General features: G+C 50.6%; 1 protein-coding gene across 1 annotated transcript in view; it reads left to right on the forward strand.

Annotated features, from left to right (window-relative positions):
* Positions 1-21,383, forward strand: part of kif16ba (kinesin family member 16Ba) — an 83,435-nt gene that overhangs the window by 44,488 nt on the left and 17,564 nt on the right. Inside the window, exons 18-25 of the mRNA XM_035406616.1 lie at positions 217-270; positions 807-1,767; positions 3,104-3,528; positions 5,971-6,132; positions 7,484-7,589; positions 8,796-8,846; positions 14,612-14,737; positions 17,019-17,108. Coding sequence (XP_035262507.1) covers positions 217-270; positions 807-1,767; positions 3,104-3,528; positions 5,971-6,132; positions 7,484-7,589; positions 8,796-8,846; positions 14,612-14,737; positions 17,019-17,108 — 1,975 coding nt within the window. The remainder of the gene's footprint in view (positions 1-216; positions 271-806; positions 1,768-3,103; positions 3,529-5,970; positions 6,133-7,483; positions 7,590-8,795; positions 8,847-14,611; positions 14,738-17,018; positions 17,109-21,383) is intronic.

Consider the following 21,383-nt stretch of genomic DNA (forward strand, 5'->3'; position numbering starts at 1 on the left):
CAGAAAGGACCAAGCTAACCGTTTGCGCGGTCTTCAGTACCCTGTGTGATGCTGTGTGTGTGTTCACTTGTGTCTTTGTCGTCTGTGTACACTATTTGTTGATTAAACCCTGTTGGTGTGTGTCGATTAGGCTAATATGTCAGTGTCTTTTGATTTGGTGGCTAAGATTTGGTTTCTGATCGTGATTTTTGATCGTGTTGCTGTACCTGTCAACAGGTTGGAGTTTGAAAGGCAACAACGGGAGGAGCTTGAGAAGCTGGAACATAAAAGGTACGTGAATTACATAACGTTACTTTACCTGAACGTTAGCATTTAGCGTTCACTCTTATCCAGTGTGACTGGCACAGTTTTTCCACATGTATAATTGTTCACCTGGATTCAGGTTAGCTGCCTTACTCAATGCTACCGGGGCTCTTGGGAATGAATCCCACAGCCTTTGGCTACACTGCCACCCTCGGCGAGATTAAATTGTCTGCACGGACAGAACACTCGCGTCGCTCTATATTTAAACCGCCAGCTGCGCGAGTGTGCTCCTCCTCAGTTGCGGGAGCGCGTTATGGCAGAGTGTGGAGTCCTGGGAGGAACGGAGGCTGTGTGTTTATCGTTGCGCTGCCTGCACAGCGCGGCGCGCAGCGGGAGTGTGGGCAGCGCGGCGGGCCTCGTTACGGCGGCGGGAAGCTTCCGGAAGCGCGAGCCGCTCGAAGCCCGGCGCGTTCGTGCTAGCGCGGCGGTAAAGGGAGGCGCGGACGGTTTTTTAAAAGGTGGCTGACGCCCCCCGTGCACTCCCTCTCTCTCTCCTCCCGCAGGAGGCTGATAAAGGAGATGGAGGAGAAGCAGAAGTGCGAGAAGGCGGAGCTGGAGCGCATGCAGCAGGAGGTGGAGTCGCAGCGCAAGGAGTCGGAGGAGGCGCAGCTGCGCATGCGGCGGCAGGAGGAGAGCCTGAGGCAGCGCAGCCAGGACATCGAGGGCCGCCTGCGCGACCTCCTGGCCGAGAGGGAGCGCTTCGAGGAGGAGCGCCTGCGGGAGCAGCAGGAGCTGGAGGAGCAGCGGAGGAGGCGCGTGGAGCAGGAGGAGCTGCACAGCCAGGCCCGGCTGGAGCAGGAGCGCCTGAAGGAGGAGAAGACTGAGATCTTCCGGGAGCTGGAGCGGTTGAGGCGGGAGTGCGAGGAGCAGTCGGTGAGGCTGGAGCTGGAGAGGAGGCGCCTGGAGGAGCAGGAGCGCGAGCAGGTCTCCCTGGTGGTCCGTCTGGAGGAGCAGCTCCGGGAGAGGCACGAGACGGTGGGCCTCCTGAGGACGGACGACGCCCGGCGCCTGGAGGAGGAGAAGGAGGCGCTGGAGGAGATCAGGGAGGTCCTGCTCAAGGCCAAGGAGGCGCGGCCCGACGGCGGCGAGGAGCCAGAGGAGGCGCGCTGCGCCAGGGGGAGGTACGCCGAGTTGAAGGAGGCGCAGCTGGAGCGGCTGGGGGGCCTGCAGGAGGCGCTGACGCAGGAGCAGGAGCGCCTGGAAAAGGAGGTCTCGGTGGAGCGCAAGGCCCTGGGCCTCATGCAGCGTGCCCGCGAGGAGGCGCAGGAGAAGGGGGCGCAGGACGGGGCCAGCGTGGCCCAGGAGGAGCAGCGCCTCCGCCAGGCGGAGCAGAGGCTGCACTTTAAGGAGCGGCAGCTCGCCTCCCTCACGCAGACCCACCTCCCCGCCGTCAGGGAGGAGAGGCAGCGAGCCGCCGAGCTCCTGGAGCGGGGTCCGCTGGGCCTCGACAACACCCTGTACCAGGTGAGCCCGGGCCCCAAAAACTGTGGGCCTCAAACTCAGACCGTGCCGGGGGCCCGTCCCGAAGCTGGGGTTTCTCAGCCCAGTCTCCTGCTCAGTTAGGGTTCTTACACACGCTCTTTCATTAGTTCTTTACATAATTTTTAAAAAAACTTCTTAAATCGTAAACTTGTTAGCGCAGTGCAGATGTGGCTCGTTATCGTTTGCTGTGACTCTGAAACCGCTATTATCTCGCGAACGGCGGGTTTTAGTGGCCGTGCGTCCACACTTTCGCCAATTAGGAGCCTGTTGATTCACTTCAGTCTTTAATTTCATCCGCTAAAAAACTTTTAAACCTCTTTTTATGGAACCATTTGCATTATAGCGCGATAACCACAACGTGAATGTGGAACTTTTGTTCTTCATAGCCATTTTCTGACATAATGTGGCTAATAATCCCTCAAAACATGAAAAGCGTCTAATTAAGGAGAGAAAAAAATGAACGGCTTATTAAAATTCCAGGATTGCAATTGTGTTTGAAACAAAAACCAGCGTACACAAGGGTCCCCCAGGACCAAGGGGCAGTAGAACACATGAACAAGGGCTCATATAGACAGACACACAGCTCATCTGTATCACAGAGAGTGAGCTTCCTGGAGTGTGTCTGTCTGTGTGGTGCGCGTGCACGTGCCTGCGTGAGTTTGCGTGCACGTGCCTGCGTGAGTTTGTGTGCGTGTGTGTGTGAGACTGCGTGTATGCGTGTGTGTGTGTGTGTGTGTGTGTGTATGTGTGTGAGAATGCGTGTGTGCACGTGTGCTGCTTTTAAATTTCCACCAGTTACCCCCTGCTCAATTAGCAGTACACACGGATATGAGTTCACACGTAGGTTAGAACCCCTTTCATAATGCATATATTTATCCCTATAAAACGGGTCATTAATCCTCTACACCCTGCAGATTTTACATACATGTATGTGTGTGTTTATACAAGTAAAAGCAAAACTACTTGGACCAGTGATACAATTTTTGTTGTTTTGGCTGCCTACTCCCAACACCTTGGATTTGAAACGAAAGAATGAACATAAGGTCAAAGTGCCAGACTGTCGGCTTTAGTGCGAGGGTGTTTATATACCATATCAGGTGACCCCTGTAGGAACTGCAGCCCTTTTCGTGCATGAATAAATGTTATAAAACACGCGAAGACCTCTTCAGCGGCTATAATAAGGGAGGTGTTAAAGTGGCGGCAGGTGGAGAAGGAGGTTCAAAACAAATAATGAAGTGGGGGCGGCTGAATAAATGTTATACAATGTGCAAAGGCCTCTCCGGCAGGTGTAATAAGGGAGGTGTTAAAATGGCGGCAGGTGGAGAAGGAGGTGGAGGAGAAGGCGGAGCAGCTGCAGGCGCACCGGGCCGGGGCGGAGGAGCTGCAGCAGCTGCAGCGGACGTACGAGTTCACGGCCAACGTGGCGCGGCAGGAGGAGAAGGTGCGGCGGAAGGAGAAGGAGATCCTGGAGTGGCGGGGGAAGCGTCAGCGGGAGGCCCTGGAGCAGGCGGTGGCCAGGCTGGAGCGCCGAGGGGAGGCCCTGCGGAGCCGCCGCCGCCGGTCCGCCTCCACCGCCGCCGCCGAGCCGGAGACGGGGACGGAGACGGAGGGGCGCGGACGCAAACGCTCCGCCCGTGCGGGCGAGGAGGAGGGCGAGGAGGGGGAGGAGGAGGAAGAGGAGGAGCAAGGCTCGGAGGCCAGTCCGGAGGAGGAGCAAGGGGCTCAGGAGCAGGATGGAGAGAGGTGAGAACTCCGCTTGCCCAAGAGCCGTTTCACATGTTCACAAAAACTGGAAAAATAATTTAGGTGCACCTCTTCAAACTGGGATGCATTGGTGTGTTCCTAAATTTTTCACCTTAAACATTTTACAAAAAATGTCAGTGTAGATCCCTGATACTTAAAAATAATTGAAATTTGCATAAAATAAATGCATTATGCAAATTGAATGTGAGGCCTGCCTAGGGACCCCCCACAGAGCCTTCACGGACCCCCAGGGGTCTGTGGGGACCCCCTGTGGGAAAAGCCCAGGGTGTAGATGTTTATTAGCATATTTAGCAGTTATAGTTGAGTTGTTTTATGGCCTGATCCCCTGTAGAGGGTTGCATCCTGACCCGTACTCGGCGCAGCCCAAAGGTACTCTGTCAGTTTCTTGGGTATCAGGGCCTGTTCTTACCTCTGTGACGTTGGGTCAGATCAGGTACAATCCTCTGCCGTAGCTGGACAGCCGGTTCTGATGGTTACGAACATTCATTCGGCTGCGTCCTGTCGGCCTGGTTCAGGTTGGGTTGTAAAGATGTTGGCCTTCGGCAGGCTTGAGCCTCATTTATAGCCCGAGACCTCTAATCCTGTGAATCAAGTGAAGCTTTCAGATGGCTACTGCATAGAGGCTATTTAGCTGGAGCAAAAGTAAAGTTTTACACAACAGCCGTCTTCACGAATCCTGTTCTAATTTCGTACTTTAATTCAGAGACTTCTAAAGGTGAAAACAAACCGGCGTGAAGCGCTCTAACATCGAAACGAGCTCTGCTGCCCTGAACGTTGGCGCTCAGCAGCTGTGGAGGGAGAAAGTTAAATTTTAACTGAAGGACACGATAAGCGAACCTGACAGAAGAACAGGAGGTCTGCCCGAGACTCGCTCTAAATCTCTTTTGTATACAGACGGGGTTTTCTGCCGAGACTTATAAAATGGTGTTCTGGGATGTTATTCTGGAACATTCTCGCACTAGATTGAACTGTATCGATGCCTCGATGGATCTCAGCTGTTCAACGAAACTTTGATTTATTTCTATTTTAAAATCACGAGTTATTAATGCGCTTTGTGTACTTTGAGGGATACTTTCTCACTTTGTCATTAATTTATCGCTTTCACGGACGACGGGAAGTACAAATAAAGCGTCCGCCTGCACGATTCTGCAAACGAGTGCAATTTTCTGACACGTTTACACTTAGGATTACGGTCTAGCGGAAAAATACAGGCGTGCCATCGGCACGGAGCGTAATTAGCCGCGGCCGGATTTTGGGCTTTCGCGTTTTTGACATGTGCGCCATGTCAAAGCGAGCCGAAGAAAGGAGACCACGCGTTCGCTCTGCGGCTGCTTCGCGGCGTGAACGCCCTGGTCGGCGGCCAGTAACTCGCCGTTAATTGAGTCTCGTTGATCGTTTTGTGTCCTCGGCTGGGATTCGCCATCGCGAATAAATGTTCCCTTTCAGCGCTCGCGAATAACGCGGTGTGAAATTAGAGTAGCTGGCTGCCACTGTAGCTCTGTGTTTTAAAGGATTAAGCGGAACGAGTAAATATGTGTTTAAGGATCAATCTGTCAAACGTGTTTGTTGTCTCTAGGCCCCCCCACCCCCCACCCCCTCCCCCTCCCCCCTCCCCCCCCTTTGGAATCGTCTCATAGCGCTGCCAAGATGTGATTTCACAAAAGTTCTCCACGATTAGATTTACGCTCCACAGCGATGGAAGCCGAAGCGTGCCGTTGTGATGAGTGACAGTTTCGGTCTTGCTGTGTGTCACTCTTTCTGAATCCGCAGACGCGTTTCAGAGATCGAGCACCTGTAAAAGATGTCGCTGTACTGACAGTCTGATGTCTTCAGGGTAGAGGAACAGGATGAGAGCTCAAGAAAATACTGCTAGCACACCATCAAAAATAAAAAATAAAATAACGTTATTTTGTGTGTGTACACTCACACCCGTACTCACACACACAGTTTCAAAATTTGAACAAAAAAAAAAAAAACAGGACAGTTTTGAGAACAGTCTGCTCCCCTTCAGAGGCACTTTGAACCAATAATCCCATAATGCATTGCTTCATTGTGTTTGTAAACGAAGGCCTCAGCCTTTTAAGCATGAGTAGCAAAAGATAAAACTCAAACCAAATGAGAGATGGTATTAATTTCCCATCCTCTGCATTTTAAATCTGTTTTTTTTTCTTTTCTCCTTCTGTCTGTAGTGACCTTAAAATCCAGAGCATATGCTCTGAGTGAAGCTGGTCTCTCTCCCATTGGTTAATGGGTGCTTGTCTCTCACTTTGGCTAACAGCTACTTGTTTCTGTGGTTCATTGTCTAACAGCTGCTTGTCTGTCTCCCATTGGCTAGTGGGCGCTTGTATCTGTCTCCCATTGGCTAGTGGGTGCTTGTCTCATTCTCTCATTGGCTAACAGCAGCTTGTCTCCGGCCCTCAGGATGGAGCGTGAGATCCTGCAGCTGAAACAGAGGCTGAGCGAGGGTGACTCCTGTGGGCGGAGCTTCTCGGTGGGCGGGGACGACAGGTCGACCAGTCACAGCAGCTCGCCTGTCAGCCCCCGCCCGAGCCTGCCGGGCGTGCTCCCCCTCACGGACGACAGGTGAGTCGCCCCGGCCTCGACCACGCCCCCTTCACCTTGGAAACAAAAAAACAAAAAAAAAAAAACAAACATGCGACAAATATGGAAATCAGGAAAGGGGGAAAATACTTTTTCATGGCAGTGTCAGACCCTGCTTTATAAGATATTGTGCCCTGAAAAGAGTTAGAGAAATGACTCCAGATGATGCTGAACTGTTTAGTACAAATGCTCTGACTCAGACAATCAATCAAAATGGATGAAATGGGGTGAATTCTTTCAAGAAAGAAAATGTCGGTGATTATCTGTCTCTTCAGTTAAGCGGGGGTCCATCCCTCTGTTTGCCTGCTGGTGTTATTTAGTGCAGCTGTCCTGGGGGGTAAAGAAGCCAATGGGATGAGCTGGTAAGATGGTGCTTTTTATGGCAGCGGGGGGAAAATGATCAGAAATGATTCGCCAGCAAACGAAAGACGTTCTGTACTCGCCTGGCTGGTTTGAGTTTGTGCTCTCGGTCTGTTGATGGATTGACTGAGGCGGTGGATGGGGTAGGGAGGTGGAGCTGGACGGGGTGGGGGTGGGGTGGGGGATGGGAAGGTTTTTTTTTTTTTGTCCGTTTTCCCAGTCACGTAGCGGTAATGCCTAAAATCCCCAGGAAGTCTGCAGTCTTAATCCGTCTGAGGTTTGTTTGATTTCGGCGTTCTGTGTGTTCGGGGTCGTATTTAATTTCACAGTTAATTGAGTGGTTCTAATCTCACACGGACAGTCGGTCTGTTTGCTATTCAAATCTGAGAGACTTGTTTTCTTTAAATTTCTTTCTCTTTTTTTTTTGGATTTGGTGCGGAAGCCATTATCCGTTCTATCTTCTTGCCAGCAAATATTGGTCTCAAACATCACAACATTACAAATTACTTGATCCGAATTTCCAAATAAGTGTCCCAGCCTTCACACTTCCCAGTATGGGTGTAATTGCTTTGTTCCTTGTAAATATAATTAGTAATATTAAATTGTAACCACTAACCACCAGAATCGCTGCAGTTAGCGTTGCTTTTCAAAGGCCTCCTGCCTTCTGCAGGACTTGGGAAAAGCACTTTCAATTTCACTAAATCTGAAATTGTCTTCAGAGGCAAATTAAGCATACCAGTGGCAGTCTGATTTTAAACTCATTTAGTTCTTGATCTTAGTACTAAGGAGTGCGACTGTGTTGGTTATTGTACACAACTGTGACTTGTTTTATTGCCTTATATGTGTTGTGGTACGGTCGCTACTGCGTGTTTGTGTTGGAGGTTTAGCTCTCGGTGGCGCCCCCTGGTTAATTTGAGGAGGAATTGAAAGCAGGATTGATGTGTAACCCTCGCCGTTTCTCGTCTGGGTCCAGGATAAACGCGTACATCGAGGAGGAGGTGCAGCGGAGGCTGCAGAAGATGAGCCTGGCGAACGGGGACGTCGGCGTGGGGCTCTCCCTGTCGTCCGAATCTCTGCGGGTACGTTCTCTCCCCCCCCCTCCCCCCCCCCCCTGCGGGACAGTGATTCAGATCAGGCCGGCCCCCGTACTCGTCTGGTACAGGGGCTTCGCGTTGCCTACGCAGCCCGACTGGAGCTGGGCCGGGTGTCGCTAACGATGTTAAAATGGCGGGGCGGTGGGCGTCTGCTCCTCTGATAGCCGTGCAGGGCAGACAAGTCTTCATATCGCTTCAGTATCTGTTTTTTTTTTCTTTCTTTCTTTTTTTAGTTGAACTGTCACTGTGCATTACATACTTCATTTGTCAGAGGCTTCACCGGACAGCTGAGCGAGAGAGAGAGAGAGAGAGCCAGGGGCAGCCTCTCGCTCTCCCTGTATCGAATTTTAGTTTTTAATGAGGGGGGAAGAAAAGTACGAAAACCCGCTGATGCGTCTGTGGGCACAGGCGGCGTTTCGTCAGTCTCACGACGCTCCTGTTCGACGAGTGGAGTTAAAGCCCAGAGTTGGGGTCTCTGAGGTTCAGCACCTTTCAGAATCTTTAGAATTTTCTTTTCTGAGATGTGTGGAAAGGTTAAAACGGAATGAGGGAAATCAAATCCTTCCGTCCTTCAGGAGGAGGAAGAGAAGTCGGTTACAGACGGTGCCTCTGAAAAACCCATGGAGGTAAGCGGAGGTCGAACTCTGGGGTGCGTTGGGCACAATAACGGAGTACGCAATGGCCCATGAACTGCATGCATTTCCCATAATCCTCCTTGGTGAAGCGGAGCGGATCGATGAGTTCTCCGACTTCCTCTTAAACACACCTCTGTAATCGAGCATGTCGTGTATCCTTAGCTGACTCGGTCCATTTGATTTCCCCCTCTATTAAATAAAAAAAAGATTAATTTTAAATTTATATGTTTATTTCATTTTAAAAATTTGTGGAAAATCATCAGGAATGCATCGAGCAGTCGGTCCCAGGTAATGTTTTTCTGACCGTGCGAAATTGAGCACTTTTTTTTTATTTTATTTTTTTATTTTAATTTTTTTTTAAGTGTTTTTTTTTTTTTTTGCTGGTTTTCTTGATTATAATCTTTCCCTTGCCCATAATGCCATGAACTGCGTTTGGGGCTTGTGCTGATTTTACAGCCGGCGGGCTGGAAGTGATGATCTCGCCCGCGTTCATGCTGCATATTTTTATAGGGCCGTTGATTGCGGTGCTCAGAAAATTGCCGTCTTTCTCTTCTAGGAAGATGAGAAATCTCGAAATGGGCTGGATCCGCGGAAACTGAAATATAAGGTAAGTCTGGACGTTTTTATCTAACTGGGTCATCTACCGGGAGAAAACTAAACTACGACATTAATAATAATTCAATAATCCTGAAATAATTGTTCAATGACTGGCATTTGGATCTTTATTCGTGATCATTTCCTACTAACATCATGGGGAGCGTTGATCAAAACAAGTTCCTGTTAGCATCGCAGAACAACTCAGCATTCCGAACCGCCTTCTTGCTTGCGATCGGCTTTTGGATTTGTAGGCCTTGTTTACGGTTTCCTTTCTTTGCGTCATCGTCCGCTTTTCCCCGGAGTTGTGACACGTTTCAGTCCATGGAGTCGAATTTATCGTTCCGTATTTACCCTGCGGCTAGTGCTGTTAGACCCTCATGCGTCAGTGCCTGATTCGTCAGTCTTAGGCTGGTTTTATCTTCCCATAGGGGACATTTTTATTTATTTATTTATTTTTTTTATTTTTTTATTTATTTATTTATTTATTTATTTAATTTATTTTTTACCCCACTTTTTTTATTTTATTTTTTTAAATAGGAAATATTATATAAGTGGTCTTTTAGTGATTTATTTAGTTTAGTCAAATTCACGTGCTTAGATTATCTAAATTTACATTGCAGTGGACTTTTGGGGTGGGGATAAAAAGCATGATGAGAGTCCTGTGAGCATTTCGTTGGGTTTTCTTAACGCGATGCATGTGTATAGCGAAAGAAATGATGCAAATTCCATATTTCACCGCAGAAATCAATCCTTAATCTATATATGCACCAAATCTGACATGCAAGCATGCTGCACTGTCCCTTTTGTAATCGGTGTCCTCTGAGGTGATGACTTTATCCTCGTAATTGTTTTCGAGTACCATCATGGTGGAGCTGTAATTAGAGGGTTTTCTTTTTTTTTTTTTAAATTAAAGCAACCTTAATTGGGCAAATTAGTGATTAAAATTTTTTCAAGCTGGAATTAGTAATCCTTTTTGTCTGAGCTCGTCAAAGTCAAAGACCCCCTCTCTCCACACACAGAGAGAACCTGAGCCTCCGCTCCAGCCTGCCATCCCGTTCTCCTCTGGCCTGGGGACGGGCGGCCCGCCGAGCGGCGGGGACGGCGCTGGGGCGCGGGAGGGGCGGAGTTTCGTTAACGAGCCCCCCTGTCCCGCGGAGCGGCGGCTGCGGCGCGCTAACGACCCGGAGGAGGGTCGCCGCCACGTTCTCCCGGGCAGGACTGACGAGGAGCCCCGTTTGTCACCTCATAAATCAAGGGGACGCGCGGAGGCGGAGACGGCGGCGGTCGCCGTGGCGGCGGAGCGCTGGGAGATCGCGGGTCGCGCCCGCCGGCCGCCGGCCGTCCCGGCGCCAGTCGACGGGGGAGTCGGCCCGGCCCCGAGTCGCGGCGCGGACGACGGGCAGCCGGCCGACGGGGGCGGGTACCTCACCGTCAGCGGCTCTGGCCGCCCCGGCCGCTCCAGCCCCGAACCCGGAGAGACCTCGTTAAAGGAGGGGCGGCCCGTCCTCCAGCTCGCTCGTTACCGCGTGCAAAAAGCCGCCGCCGAGGTCCCAGCAGCGCCCGGCGCGGGCCTGGAAACGTCCTTGCCGAGTCGCCCTCCGGAACGCCAATTTGGTCGCGTCGCCATCTCCGGAGCGTCGGCCGAGGGCCGTTCCAGGACGGGACGGGACCCGTCCGCCGATGACGAACCGTCGTCCCGGGACGTCAACGCGAACCAGAGCTACAGCCTGGGCAGCTTGCTGGGGAAGCTCTCCTCCCTGTACAGAGACGCCAGCCGCAGGCTGCAGCGCGCTCCTGGAGTCCTCCGGCCGGCCGGGAAGGGGGAGGACGCCGGCGGGGGGGGCGGCTGCTATAAGCAGATGTACCTGGTCATCAAAGACCTGCCCGCCATCCGCCACGTGCACCTGGAGATGCCTCTGGAACCTAAGGTCCCGCAGAAGAACGCCCGCTTCACTAATTCTCTCCAGACCTACCTGCAGGACGTCAACAAGTCGGTTGACGCTGTGCCGCCCCAGACCGTGGCGGGGGTGTCGGGGGACTCCGTGACCCAACGCAGGAGCGGAAACGTTCACGTGTTTTGCCAGAGGCTGGTGGAGTTTCCCAGCCCCCTCCCGGAGCTTCAGGCTCAGCCTCCGCACGTCCTGCTGGCCCAGTTCCACGGCGTCCTGCCGCCAACCGTTTGCTCTACGCAGAGCCTGCTCGGAGTCTACTGGCTCAGAGTCGCCAACTACGAGGAGCCCGCTCCCAGACCCGCTTGCGTGCTTCTGTTTGATTCCGCGCTCTACGCGATGACCTCGGCGCCCGACGCCCAGCGAGGGACGCCGCCGTTGGCGGTGTTTCACGCGACGCCCCTCGCGCAGGTCGGCGAGATCCACGTGGGCTTCGCCGGTCAGCACCTGAGGCTCCAGGGCTCCTCGGCCGAGTCCGTTCTGACCCTGTACACCCACAACAAGCGCCTCACCCAGGAGCTCCTTGGAACCTTCCTGAAGGTGCTGTGCCCTGAGCTGGCGGAGGAGACCTTCCGGAAGCACCCTCTGCTCTGCGGGGACCTCATGCAGCTGTCTCTGGACTGGGGTTCCCACGTGCCCGACCTCCAGGCCAAGAGGGTCCGGGTCAGCTGCCAGCTGGACAAGGCGCTGGCCGACCTGGTCTACCTCCTGCACTGCAACATGGGAACGGACGGCCCCCGCCTGGCGGAGGTGCGGCCGCTCCTCTACGCCAGCGTGGGCGCGGCGGTGACCCCCGAGCCCCGCCCTCGCGCCCTCGCCCAGTTCCTCCTCACCGACACCCACCTGGCGCTGGTGCGGGAGGACGGCGTCTTTCACCCCGCCCCCCGATGGGTCGCCGCGGCGCCGGGGCGGGCCCACTTCGAGGTGGTCGGTGTGCGGCGCTGCGCGGACGTGCGCTGCGTGCTGGTGGCGGAGACGAGCGGCGTCCTCCAGCTGGACGTGGTCTTCGGCAAGGCGGCCCGAGAAGGGGGCGGAGCCGGGCGAAACCACGGAAGCGGGGCGTCGGCCGTCGTCCCCTCTCCCGCCGAGCCCGCTGATTTATCGCCCCGGTCCGAAGTCTGGAAATTAACTTTCGGCTGTAGGGCAGAGGCCGCGGTCCTGATCAACCGCTTGTCGGCCGTCTAATGCGGGAGTTGTGATGCAATCCAACTACTGTCCGAACTGTAACCGCTCAAAAGCAGCGAAGAAGCCAAAGAATGATTCATTAATTTAAAAAAAACACTACTGGAAGAATTGACGAAATAAGTTTAAACTGAATGTGTTTGTGTACGGCTATATGCTGGCACCGTCTGTGCTGCTAGTGTAGGTTCTCTTGTTTTATTTGTGAAATTTGTTCATACTGTTTTGCCAGTTTGCACGTTGATCTATTTCCTCTTTTCACTCCGTTTACACCTGGTACTGTATCTACAGCTGATGATGCCTTTAAACCTTTCATAGGAAACATCAAGAAAGCTGAACACTTGTTATTCATTGTGTATGCGTGGGTGTGTGTGTGTGTGATTGCACGGGTACGTGTGTGTGTGTGTGCGCGCATGCGTGTGCGTGAGTACACGGGTGTGGGAGTGTGTGCATGTATGTTTGATTGTGCTTGCGTATGTGTGTGTATGTGTGTGTTTCCTAGTACTTTATATTCTCAGCAAATTGGTTCCAAATTCTCCGGTTCACCGTACTTCAGGTTCAGCACCGAGCACTTTACTGAAGGGAGGAGGGTACTTTTAAGAAACTTTGCGGTATAAGGGACGCCCCCTCAACAATGCGTGCCTTTGTTTGGTCACCTTTAGTGAAACCTGTCAGCTCAGCTGAGCTGTATAACGGGGATGCCTTACCGCACTGCACTGCGCACAGCTGACGGCTCCACTCAATTAGTGTCTGTCATTCCCAAACAACAGCTTCATTTTTTTCAGTCTGGCTGGAGCTGACGTCTATACATTTTATTTTTGTTTTTTTTTTTTGTTTTTTTTTTTTTTCCTTCTCCAAGCTATCACTCTTCATTCCTTGCGGGTTTAATGGGGGGTGGGGGAGGAATGGGGAAATGGGCCAACTGGGAGTGTGAGAGAGACAGACGAATTTCCATTTTAAGTTTGTTCGGGGTAATAGCGAACACTCACACGTCGTTCATTTTTGTTTCGCATTTTTGTTTCGCTTGCGTTTGTTTTTCTACTCACTTAATTTGAGCTGGGCTCCGTGGGTGCGTTAAAGGGTGAGGTTAGTATTTTTAAACTTGGGACTTTTTTTTTGTTGTTGTAATTAATACTCCGAGGTGACGGCGAGAAGGTGGGGGGAAAGGAAATGTCGAGCGGAAATTAAGTGTCGGTGTTTTTCTTGGCTGTCGACGCGAAAACCCAGGCGTGACTTTCGGCTCGATGTTGCACAAAGCAGGTCGTCTTCGGCGACGAGTCTCTGCCCTCCAGAGTGGGAGAACAACGTCGCCCCTGACAACTCTGCCCGATTCCGGCGACCGCAAGGTTTTCTCAGCCTTACTCTCGGTTATATAAGCATAATTATTGCCTTCCGCGGGTTTCCGCTGACCGTAAGCGAGTGGGAGAGTTGCGTTTGCGTTTGAAACTGTGGAAAAACGACCGGTTAAAATGTAAGACTTTCTGCTGAGGTCTATTGATGTGGCTTTACGCTGGCGTTGCGATAAATGCTGGAAGTGAAATTTTTAGGTTCGATCCCAAAAAGCCCCTGTTGCTTTTTAAATATTGTGTATGGTTTTAATGCCCCTCTAGTTTTAAGGGTTTCTCGTTCCTCGCCTGTGTAGGTGCTTGACAATCGAAATGGAGAAAAAACACCTACAGCACGCAGTTGCCCTAAAAGCGAATTAATAAAATAAGAATTAGAATTTTGTTCCGTTTGCTCGCTGACATTCGCGATGTGGAAGAGCATGCATGCCGTATCCTGTTGCACCAGACAGTCGAGCGGTTTTAAATATATTTGGACAAGCATTTGACAGCGCTGATGTTTTTGTCAATTCACGTTTTCCTTTTTTTTTTCTTCTTTTTCCTTTTTCTTATTTTGCTTTTTGTTTGAGTTTGTCATTCTGTATCTGATTCTGTTTGTTCAGGAACATTTGCACAAAGCCGTTAAATAAAGAATTGTGTGATTGTGAAGAATTTTATGGCAGCAGAAAAAAAGAGATATTGATGTAATTTGCAGTGTGATTACAGGAATTTCACAGTATTGTCAGTGTGCAGTAACTGTCATGTTTATGTCATGAAATTTAAATAAAGATTGAATTTATATAATTCCTCGCACGGTCCGTCATGGTTTCTACAAGTCATGTATTGTGTGTGTGTAATTCTACATACATTTCTTTGTCATTAGGCTTGATTTATTGTCATTTCGTAGCTAAGGTTCGGGTTCAGTTGGAGTTTAAATGCAGATAACCCAGCGACGCACGTCAGGCTAACAGGCAGGTATTAGCATAGCACCGCACATCAAAGCATTCGCAGAATGAGATTATACGTGTGTCACTCTGATTCCTGGAGTATTTAATGTGTTTGCGTGTGGCATTGGCTGAATGGCTCCATTTTTATTTCCGTCTTAATGCGCAGTCTTATTCTTTCCGCGGGCAAACGCGTCGGCTCTCTGGTGTGATGCCGTCCTCTAATGTATACTCTTCGCGTGGACGTGTAACTTTGATCTCTTCAAAGCTCCAAATGCCAGTGTCCTCCTTTTACCATTTCCCCAGTCTGAGTTACGTGCTTTTACTTTTTTTGTCCTCTTCGCTCTCTCTCTTTCTCCCCCCCCCCCGTCCCTTTTTCAGCAGCGGCTGATATCTCGCCCCCTGGTGGCCGGTCCTGACGGGACGAGGGACGCGGTGAAAATCGGTATCCCGCGGTACGTCCTTCGGGGCCAGGGAAAAGACGAGCACTACGAGTTTGAAGTGAAGGTGAGCTGCAGGCGTCGGCCTTTCCCGTTCTCTCTCTCTCTCTCTCGCTCTCTGATTTTTCTCTCTCTTTTCTTACAAAAGAAATAAAATAAAAGAAATTAATTGTGCCCCCATCCATATCCTAGCTCTCAAGTGCCAGAGGCTGGTCCCGCTCTTTTAAAATATAAATAAATAAATTCATTAATATATAAAGTGCAAGTTTCTCCATGTTGGATGAGTGCCGCCACCCCGCGTGGAAAATTAGGGGTCTAATTGTGCAGTCGCTGGCGGCTTCGCTCTCCCTGCTTGAACGGGAGGGCTTGATGCCAACACGGGACGCCGTCCCGCCCCCCTTACGAAAAACCTACTCACCCGCTCTCAGCGAGAGGCCCTGTCTGAGAAAGGGCCGCCATTTTGTGTATGTATTTATTTATTTATTTATTTTTCCTCCCCCCAGTACACGCTCATTGCTTGAAGACGTTTTAATTAGCCTTCACACTGTCGGCTTTGAATCTCGTCATCTGGAGACCATTGAATTTGGAGACAAAAGAGGAGGAGAGTGTCTGCAAATGAATAAGAGGCAGTGGATTTACTGCTGATCTATGTTTTAATTTACTCGCCAGTTTGTTCCCTGTTCATAATTTGTATAATATTAGGCCCAATGTAGCGAAAATATTGGATTGGGTTCTGAACTTTTTTTTTGTGCCAAATTTACAGTCTCTTGAATTTCAAGACCGAAGGACGTAATTGCATATAATAAAGGTTATGACGAGCTTGTGAAATGCAAGCCTGCCCATTTTAAATATATGCTATAAAAGGTCAGTCAGTGATAGTGTGTCTCCTCTGTCCTTTTGTATTAGTTGAATTAGGATCCTTTCGTGTGGAGAATTTTTTTAAATTCCATCTTATTGTTGCACGAAACTGAATTGACCAGTGCCTAGAAAGTTCCGACTGCACTTTTAAAGATTTACTGTTCCGGGATTCAGTAATTTGGCCTCGACCTTGACTCCCAAACAAATGCAAATGCCCTCCTACTCTCAAATGTTGAATGAACGTAGGTCATTCTCTTTGTACAATGTGTTGTGTAGGAGAACATAATGAAACATTTTTAATTCTGGGACCAGATACTTTTGTCTGAAATCGATTGTGTGAGCTGTAGATGAACACGCTAACGCGCAAAAGCTGCAATTATCATTAACCGTTAATTAGTTTTTAATTACAAGAGTGATAAATAATGAATTTGGCGATCCCACAAATGATACTTTTAACTAATCGGACGTGACACGATAATTCTGGCCGTGCGAGTAGCAACTTTTCAGGGGAAATAAAAAGGAGGTCACGTTCATTTGCGAAAAAGACTCGAGTTCCGACACTAAGCTACGATTATGCGACAAAGTCTGGGGCGGCCTAATGACTGCTGAAACCCCAAAATACGGTGGTCTGAACTCTTCTCCTCTGCGATAAGGGGATCTTGTTTCGCACAATCAGACGTGTACTCTGTATATCCTTCGCCGTCTGGAGGCCCCGTGCTGCTCACAATCGAAGGTGTCGGAAAAGTTGCGGTCTATAAAATGAGTGACGGGAACGTGTGAAAGTTTTAATGAGGGGGGGAGAACAAAACTGGGCTTCCTCGTTGCTTTGAATATTCCGAAAAAGAGTATTTAACCTCCTGAGACCCGGCAGGAGAAAATAAGAGTTTTTTTTTTTTTAAGCTATTTTATTTATTTATTTTTGACATAATAAAAGTGTCGTGAATGACAAAAAACATGTCACAGGTAAAATATTCGCTTAAGATATTTTATTTTTATTGAATGTCCCTTGTGGTGTTTGCTTTAGCATGGTAGAATATATTGTTCTTAACATTAAGACGAGAGACTTGTGTCCCCTACAGGGTACAAAAAAAGGAATTGCTGGGTCTTAGGATGCTAAAGGAAGATCAATTATTATTATTTTTTTTAAGAGTGCATTCAGTTGGTTATGTATAGTTGTAAAAACTGTGTAGCTGTTTTTGTTCTGACAGGTTAAAACCGTGCACAAATAGGATTTTTTTGGCACCACTGGCTTACTTGACCTATGGCAGTATCGCGGCCTATGTAGATGCTCATAAAATGGAAAAGAAACGCTTGCAGATGCTTTAGAATTTTCCATGACGCTGGTTACCAAACGAAACGTGTGATCCTGTGAAAGTCATCGATTTGTTCTCGTTCATTTACGCCCCCTCCATTTCAGTTCTTGCTAATGATCTGAGCTTTATTTGTTCTCTCCCTCCCGCCCCCACCCGCCACCCACTCCTCCCCCGCAGATCACAGTCCTGGACGAGACGTGGACGGTGTTCCGGAGGTACAGCCGCTTCCGAGAAATGCACAAGACGCTGAAGCTGAGATACCCGGAGGTAGGAACCGCTTCGGACCGCCGCGTCCCGATATCGCTTCACCCCCCCCCCCCCCCCCCCCCCCCCCGTTTCACATCTTGAATTATTCCCCTTCCCGTCTCACGACTTTCGGCGCGTGCGTTTGATTGCTCCCCCCCCCCTTTCGCTTTCTGAGATGTTTGCGGTGTTCGATGACTCAGAAGTTTTCCGACGCGGTTAGCGGCTCAGAGCGGGGAGCCTGTCGCCTGGCTACGCTGACGGAGACGGCCTCCCGCTTCCCGCGCTTCCCGCGGAACGTTCTTCTTCGCGGTGCGGCGAGCCATTCTCTCTTACCCATCAGGCCCGGATACCCGAACGCGCGGAGACGCGCCAGGTGAAGATGGTCGCTCTGGGAAACGAACAGTCGTTGTTTTCCAGAGCATCACGACTGCTCCCCTTGAGCCCCTCAGGCTCTGTGAAGCTTTCAGCTTTTGGATTCCCACTCTTTATTTATCCATTTATATGTTCTGTATATTCATATATTTATTATTAATGGATTTCTGTGCACCTTATGATGCGAAGTTACTGATTGGCACTCTGTCTGAAAACACATGCTGAAATAGTTTGAGGTGTTCTTATGAAAGTTGGATCTTTGAGCACGGGGGACTTGAGCAGTATTTCTATTACAGCGAAAATCTTCATCGACTGAGGTTGTTGAAAACGTGTCATTTCATCCCCCCCCCCCCCCGCTTCCTCACATTTTTACCGTTGAACCTCCCACTGACATTACCAGCCTATAATTTAACCAATTAAAAAGAATCCTGTGAAGGAATCATTTGGCATCTGTCAAACAAAGCAATGTTTCGATTGGTCGGGCTGGGTCAAAGTCCTGGGATGTGAGCACGGGTTATTATGGGATGCCGGCCACTGGAGTGATGAATCTCTTCAGTTTCTCGGCACCGATCTGGGGTGACGGAGGGAAAAACGGAGGGAGCGGTAGTTCGGGCGGTGTGACCGAACAGCCCCCTGCCCCGCCACCGCACAAACTCGCTGTCTGATGCCATTATTCCCTTAAAGGACGTGGGGGGGGGTGGAGGTGGGGGGCTCACATTAAGTTTGGAGCAGGTTACCCCGCGAGCCGAGGCAGCACTTAGCGACACAAAGACAGCGGTGTTTAAAAAAGAAAAGAGGGAGAAAATGGGCCTTCGCACCTCCGGCCCCCGTCTTAAGCCAGCTCCTCCCGAGGACTCCTCGACCGCCAATCTGCGCCGGCCGTGAGGACAACGAGCGCCGCCGTCCGCCAAGTCAGCCTGACACCACGGCGAGCTTCCCCGCCCGCTCCTCCGGAACTTTCCGCCGCTCGGAGAAGTGCCTCCCTTTTGTTCCGCCCGCCTGTCCGCGCGTTGCCTAGCGACGCGATCCCGGGGCGGGGGGGGAGATGGGGGGGGGGGGGGCTGCGACGGGCATTGTTCCGGTTCTTTTTTTTTTCGCAGCGAGGGTGTGGAATGTTCTGGTTTAAACGGGGGGAAGGGGGGGGGGGGGGGGGGGGGTTGGGGGTTGGGGAGAGGAGTCCTAATCAGCCAGGGTGTGAGATGACTGCTGCTGATGGGACGTATTGACCAGAGGTGTGAGAGTGAGCGAGAGAGGGGGGGAGACTGACAGGCCCCTCTTAGGTAACATTGTTTGAGTTTTGGAGACCCGTACTACTGCCTTAAGAGTTTGTGCGATTCTTTTTAAGAGTGAGCCGAGATTGAGTTTTCTTTCCACGTACTTTGTGCATTTAGGTTTTTTTTTTAATGCTGAATTAATTAATGCTAGGATAATAGCGAGAGACGGGGATTATTTTGCGCTTGCATACATGGGACACGTAGGAGTACACGATGTGCTAGCCCGAGCCTGTGGGTTGTCTGGAACCGTTACTGCGACGAGTGTACCTGTAATTATTCTTCGCCTTTGTAAAGAGGTAGTTAGGATTTGTGAATCTGTTTGCGCAGCTGAGAGACATGCGGCTGAATGTTTGCCGACTGACCTCAGTCCAAGGCCACGGCTGTTATTCTTCCCAAACGGGACTCGAACCCGGCGCCTTCCGGTTTTTTACGAGTCCCGAACCGGCACCGGCGCGCTCTCTTCCCCCGCCGTCCAGATAACGCGGCGGGGCGGGGCGGGGCTCGTAAATAAATGGAGGCGGCGTTTGAGGGGCGCGGGACGTGAGCCGAATCGACCCGGACGGGCACGGAGCCTCATTACCTGTGACGCGGGATGAATGAGTCGCGTCTCCTTCAGCGGGTTATCTCTCCCCTGCAGGCTCTGGGGCCTGGACGTAGCAGCCACCCCCCCCCCCTCCCTTACCCCCCCCCCCAATTCATCCCATTTCCCCCGACGGTTATTAAAATCATAAACCGTCGAATGTACGGGGCCCGTTGGAGATACTGGGGTCTGCGCCCGCAGACGGCAACGGGAGATTGGCGAAGGTGCGGGACGCGTGTCCCAGCGCCCGTCCGTCGAACTGAGGCCCTTTGCGGTGATGCGCGGTGGCGGAGGCCTGGCTTTTAGACGACACTTAATGTGTACGAAGTGCGTCTCTTCCGCACCACGCTCAGGAACGGTGAAAAACCCGCTTCCATTTCCCATGTCCCATTTCCCAATGAGCTCTATGGAACTTATCATCTGGGGTTTTGAATGAGTTTCATTAGTTGAGTTATAAAGTAATGGCAGTGGATAGAGCCGGGCGAGAACTTTCAATACGTATTAAAAAAACAAAATTACCAAAATTGGAGGTACAAGGATTAAGCGTGATGGCCACGATGTATACGCACACAAACACACTTGATAAGATTACCAAACAAACATGTTTACTAGGAGCAGCCCAGCAATACTGAAATAAAGGAATAAAGAATAAAGGAGCTAAATGCTGAGCAGTTTGTTTTGTTTCATTAGTATGGCCGACTGCGGTCCAATTCATCATCCGCCCCGCTCCTCTCCGCACTTCATAACTGCTGGCTCCCTGTAATTGTGGCTGGTGACTCTGGGAAACAGAGGAAAACATTTAGTTTATAAACAGGAGGTTCGGAGCCGAGAGGGAGAGGGAGAGGGAGAGGGGGGGTATCGGAGAAGATTGATAACGCCCGTGATCCGAATCGCGATGAGTCACACTCCGCCCCGCCGCACTTCCGAAGCGGCCGGCTGCCACGCGAGGTCCTCGTCCAATTTTCGCGCATCGATGACACCGGCGTAATATTTAACCCATTCTGCGCCGGGACGCTTCCTGACTGAACGACTCCGGGAATAGTTTCGATCTCCGTGACCCGTCGTATTTTTACAATGTGTTTGTGGTTCATTTGTCTTGTGTACGTGGTCGGCCGAGGCCAAGGAAAGAAAAATAGATAAACCGTAGCGGGACGTCTGCGGTTCCTGTTCCTGTCTGGATGAAATCGTGAGCGTAGCGCCATTTTGGGCCCAGATGTTTCCCCTCGTGTCCGTGTCATGCTTGGCAGCAGGTGACACGTCTAATGGAGATAAAATGGGTGTGCGATGTGGCAGGCGAACGCCATCGTTTGTACTGCGGTAAATGGTGCAATTAATGGTGTGTCTTGCTGCAGTTTTAAGCAGCTTATCTCCGTCACACGCGCTTAAAATCTAACCGACACTCTCATCGGTGTTTATAGTGTTTTTTGTCACTTGTTCATTTTTTTATAGAATATTTTAAACGATGCAGTGACATTCCAGAGAGGTGCTCTTGACCGTGGTCCTGCACTCTGCATGTGCCGCAGATTTTGACCAATCGGAAGCGGCCTCCTTCGACGAGCTGTCGAGGGGGAGAGGAGCTGTCCAGTCAGAGCAGTGCTGAAGAGGAGAATGTGAAGTTAAATGATGACCAAAAATGAATTTTTCAAGTGTCTTTTTTACTAAGGGCTCACAGTAGGAGTACCATCCAGGCCACTGACCTAGTGATTTGAAGAAGAGAGAGGTTTGTAGGGGTGTGGGTTTGATTTGCATGATTTAAATCTGTAGCCTCAGTATGTGAAACTACTAAGATGTCCTTCTGCAACTCGACTTAGCAGGGAAGCCGTGTGGGGGGTGGGGGTGTGAGGGTGGCAGTTATGGATGATTCCAAAGGTCTTGACTGACAGGGGCCCGTAAAAAATGTTAGAGCATAGGATTTTTCTGGGGTGGTGGGCCCAATGTGAGATATTTTTATGGGGCTCAGTATCTCTGGTGGTGCCCCTTATTGTACTCAGTGTGCCCACATCTCATGCATCTGTGGACAAACTTCCTTCCAGCCCATAAACCCTTAGCATCTGTTCCTTTTCTTTATCC

Source organism: Anguilla anguilla, chromosome 2 (genome assembly GCF_013347855.1).
Source record: "Anguilla anguilla isolate fAngAng1 chromosome 2, fAngAng1.pri, whole genome shotgun sequence".
Taxonomy (NCBI): Eukaryota; Metazoa; Chordata; class Actinopteri; order Anguilliformes; family Anguillidae; genus Anguilla; species Anguilla anguilla.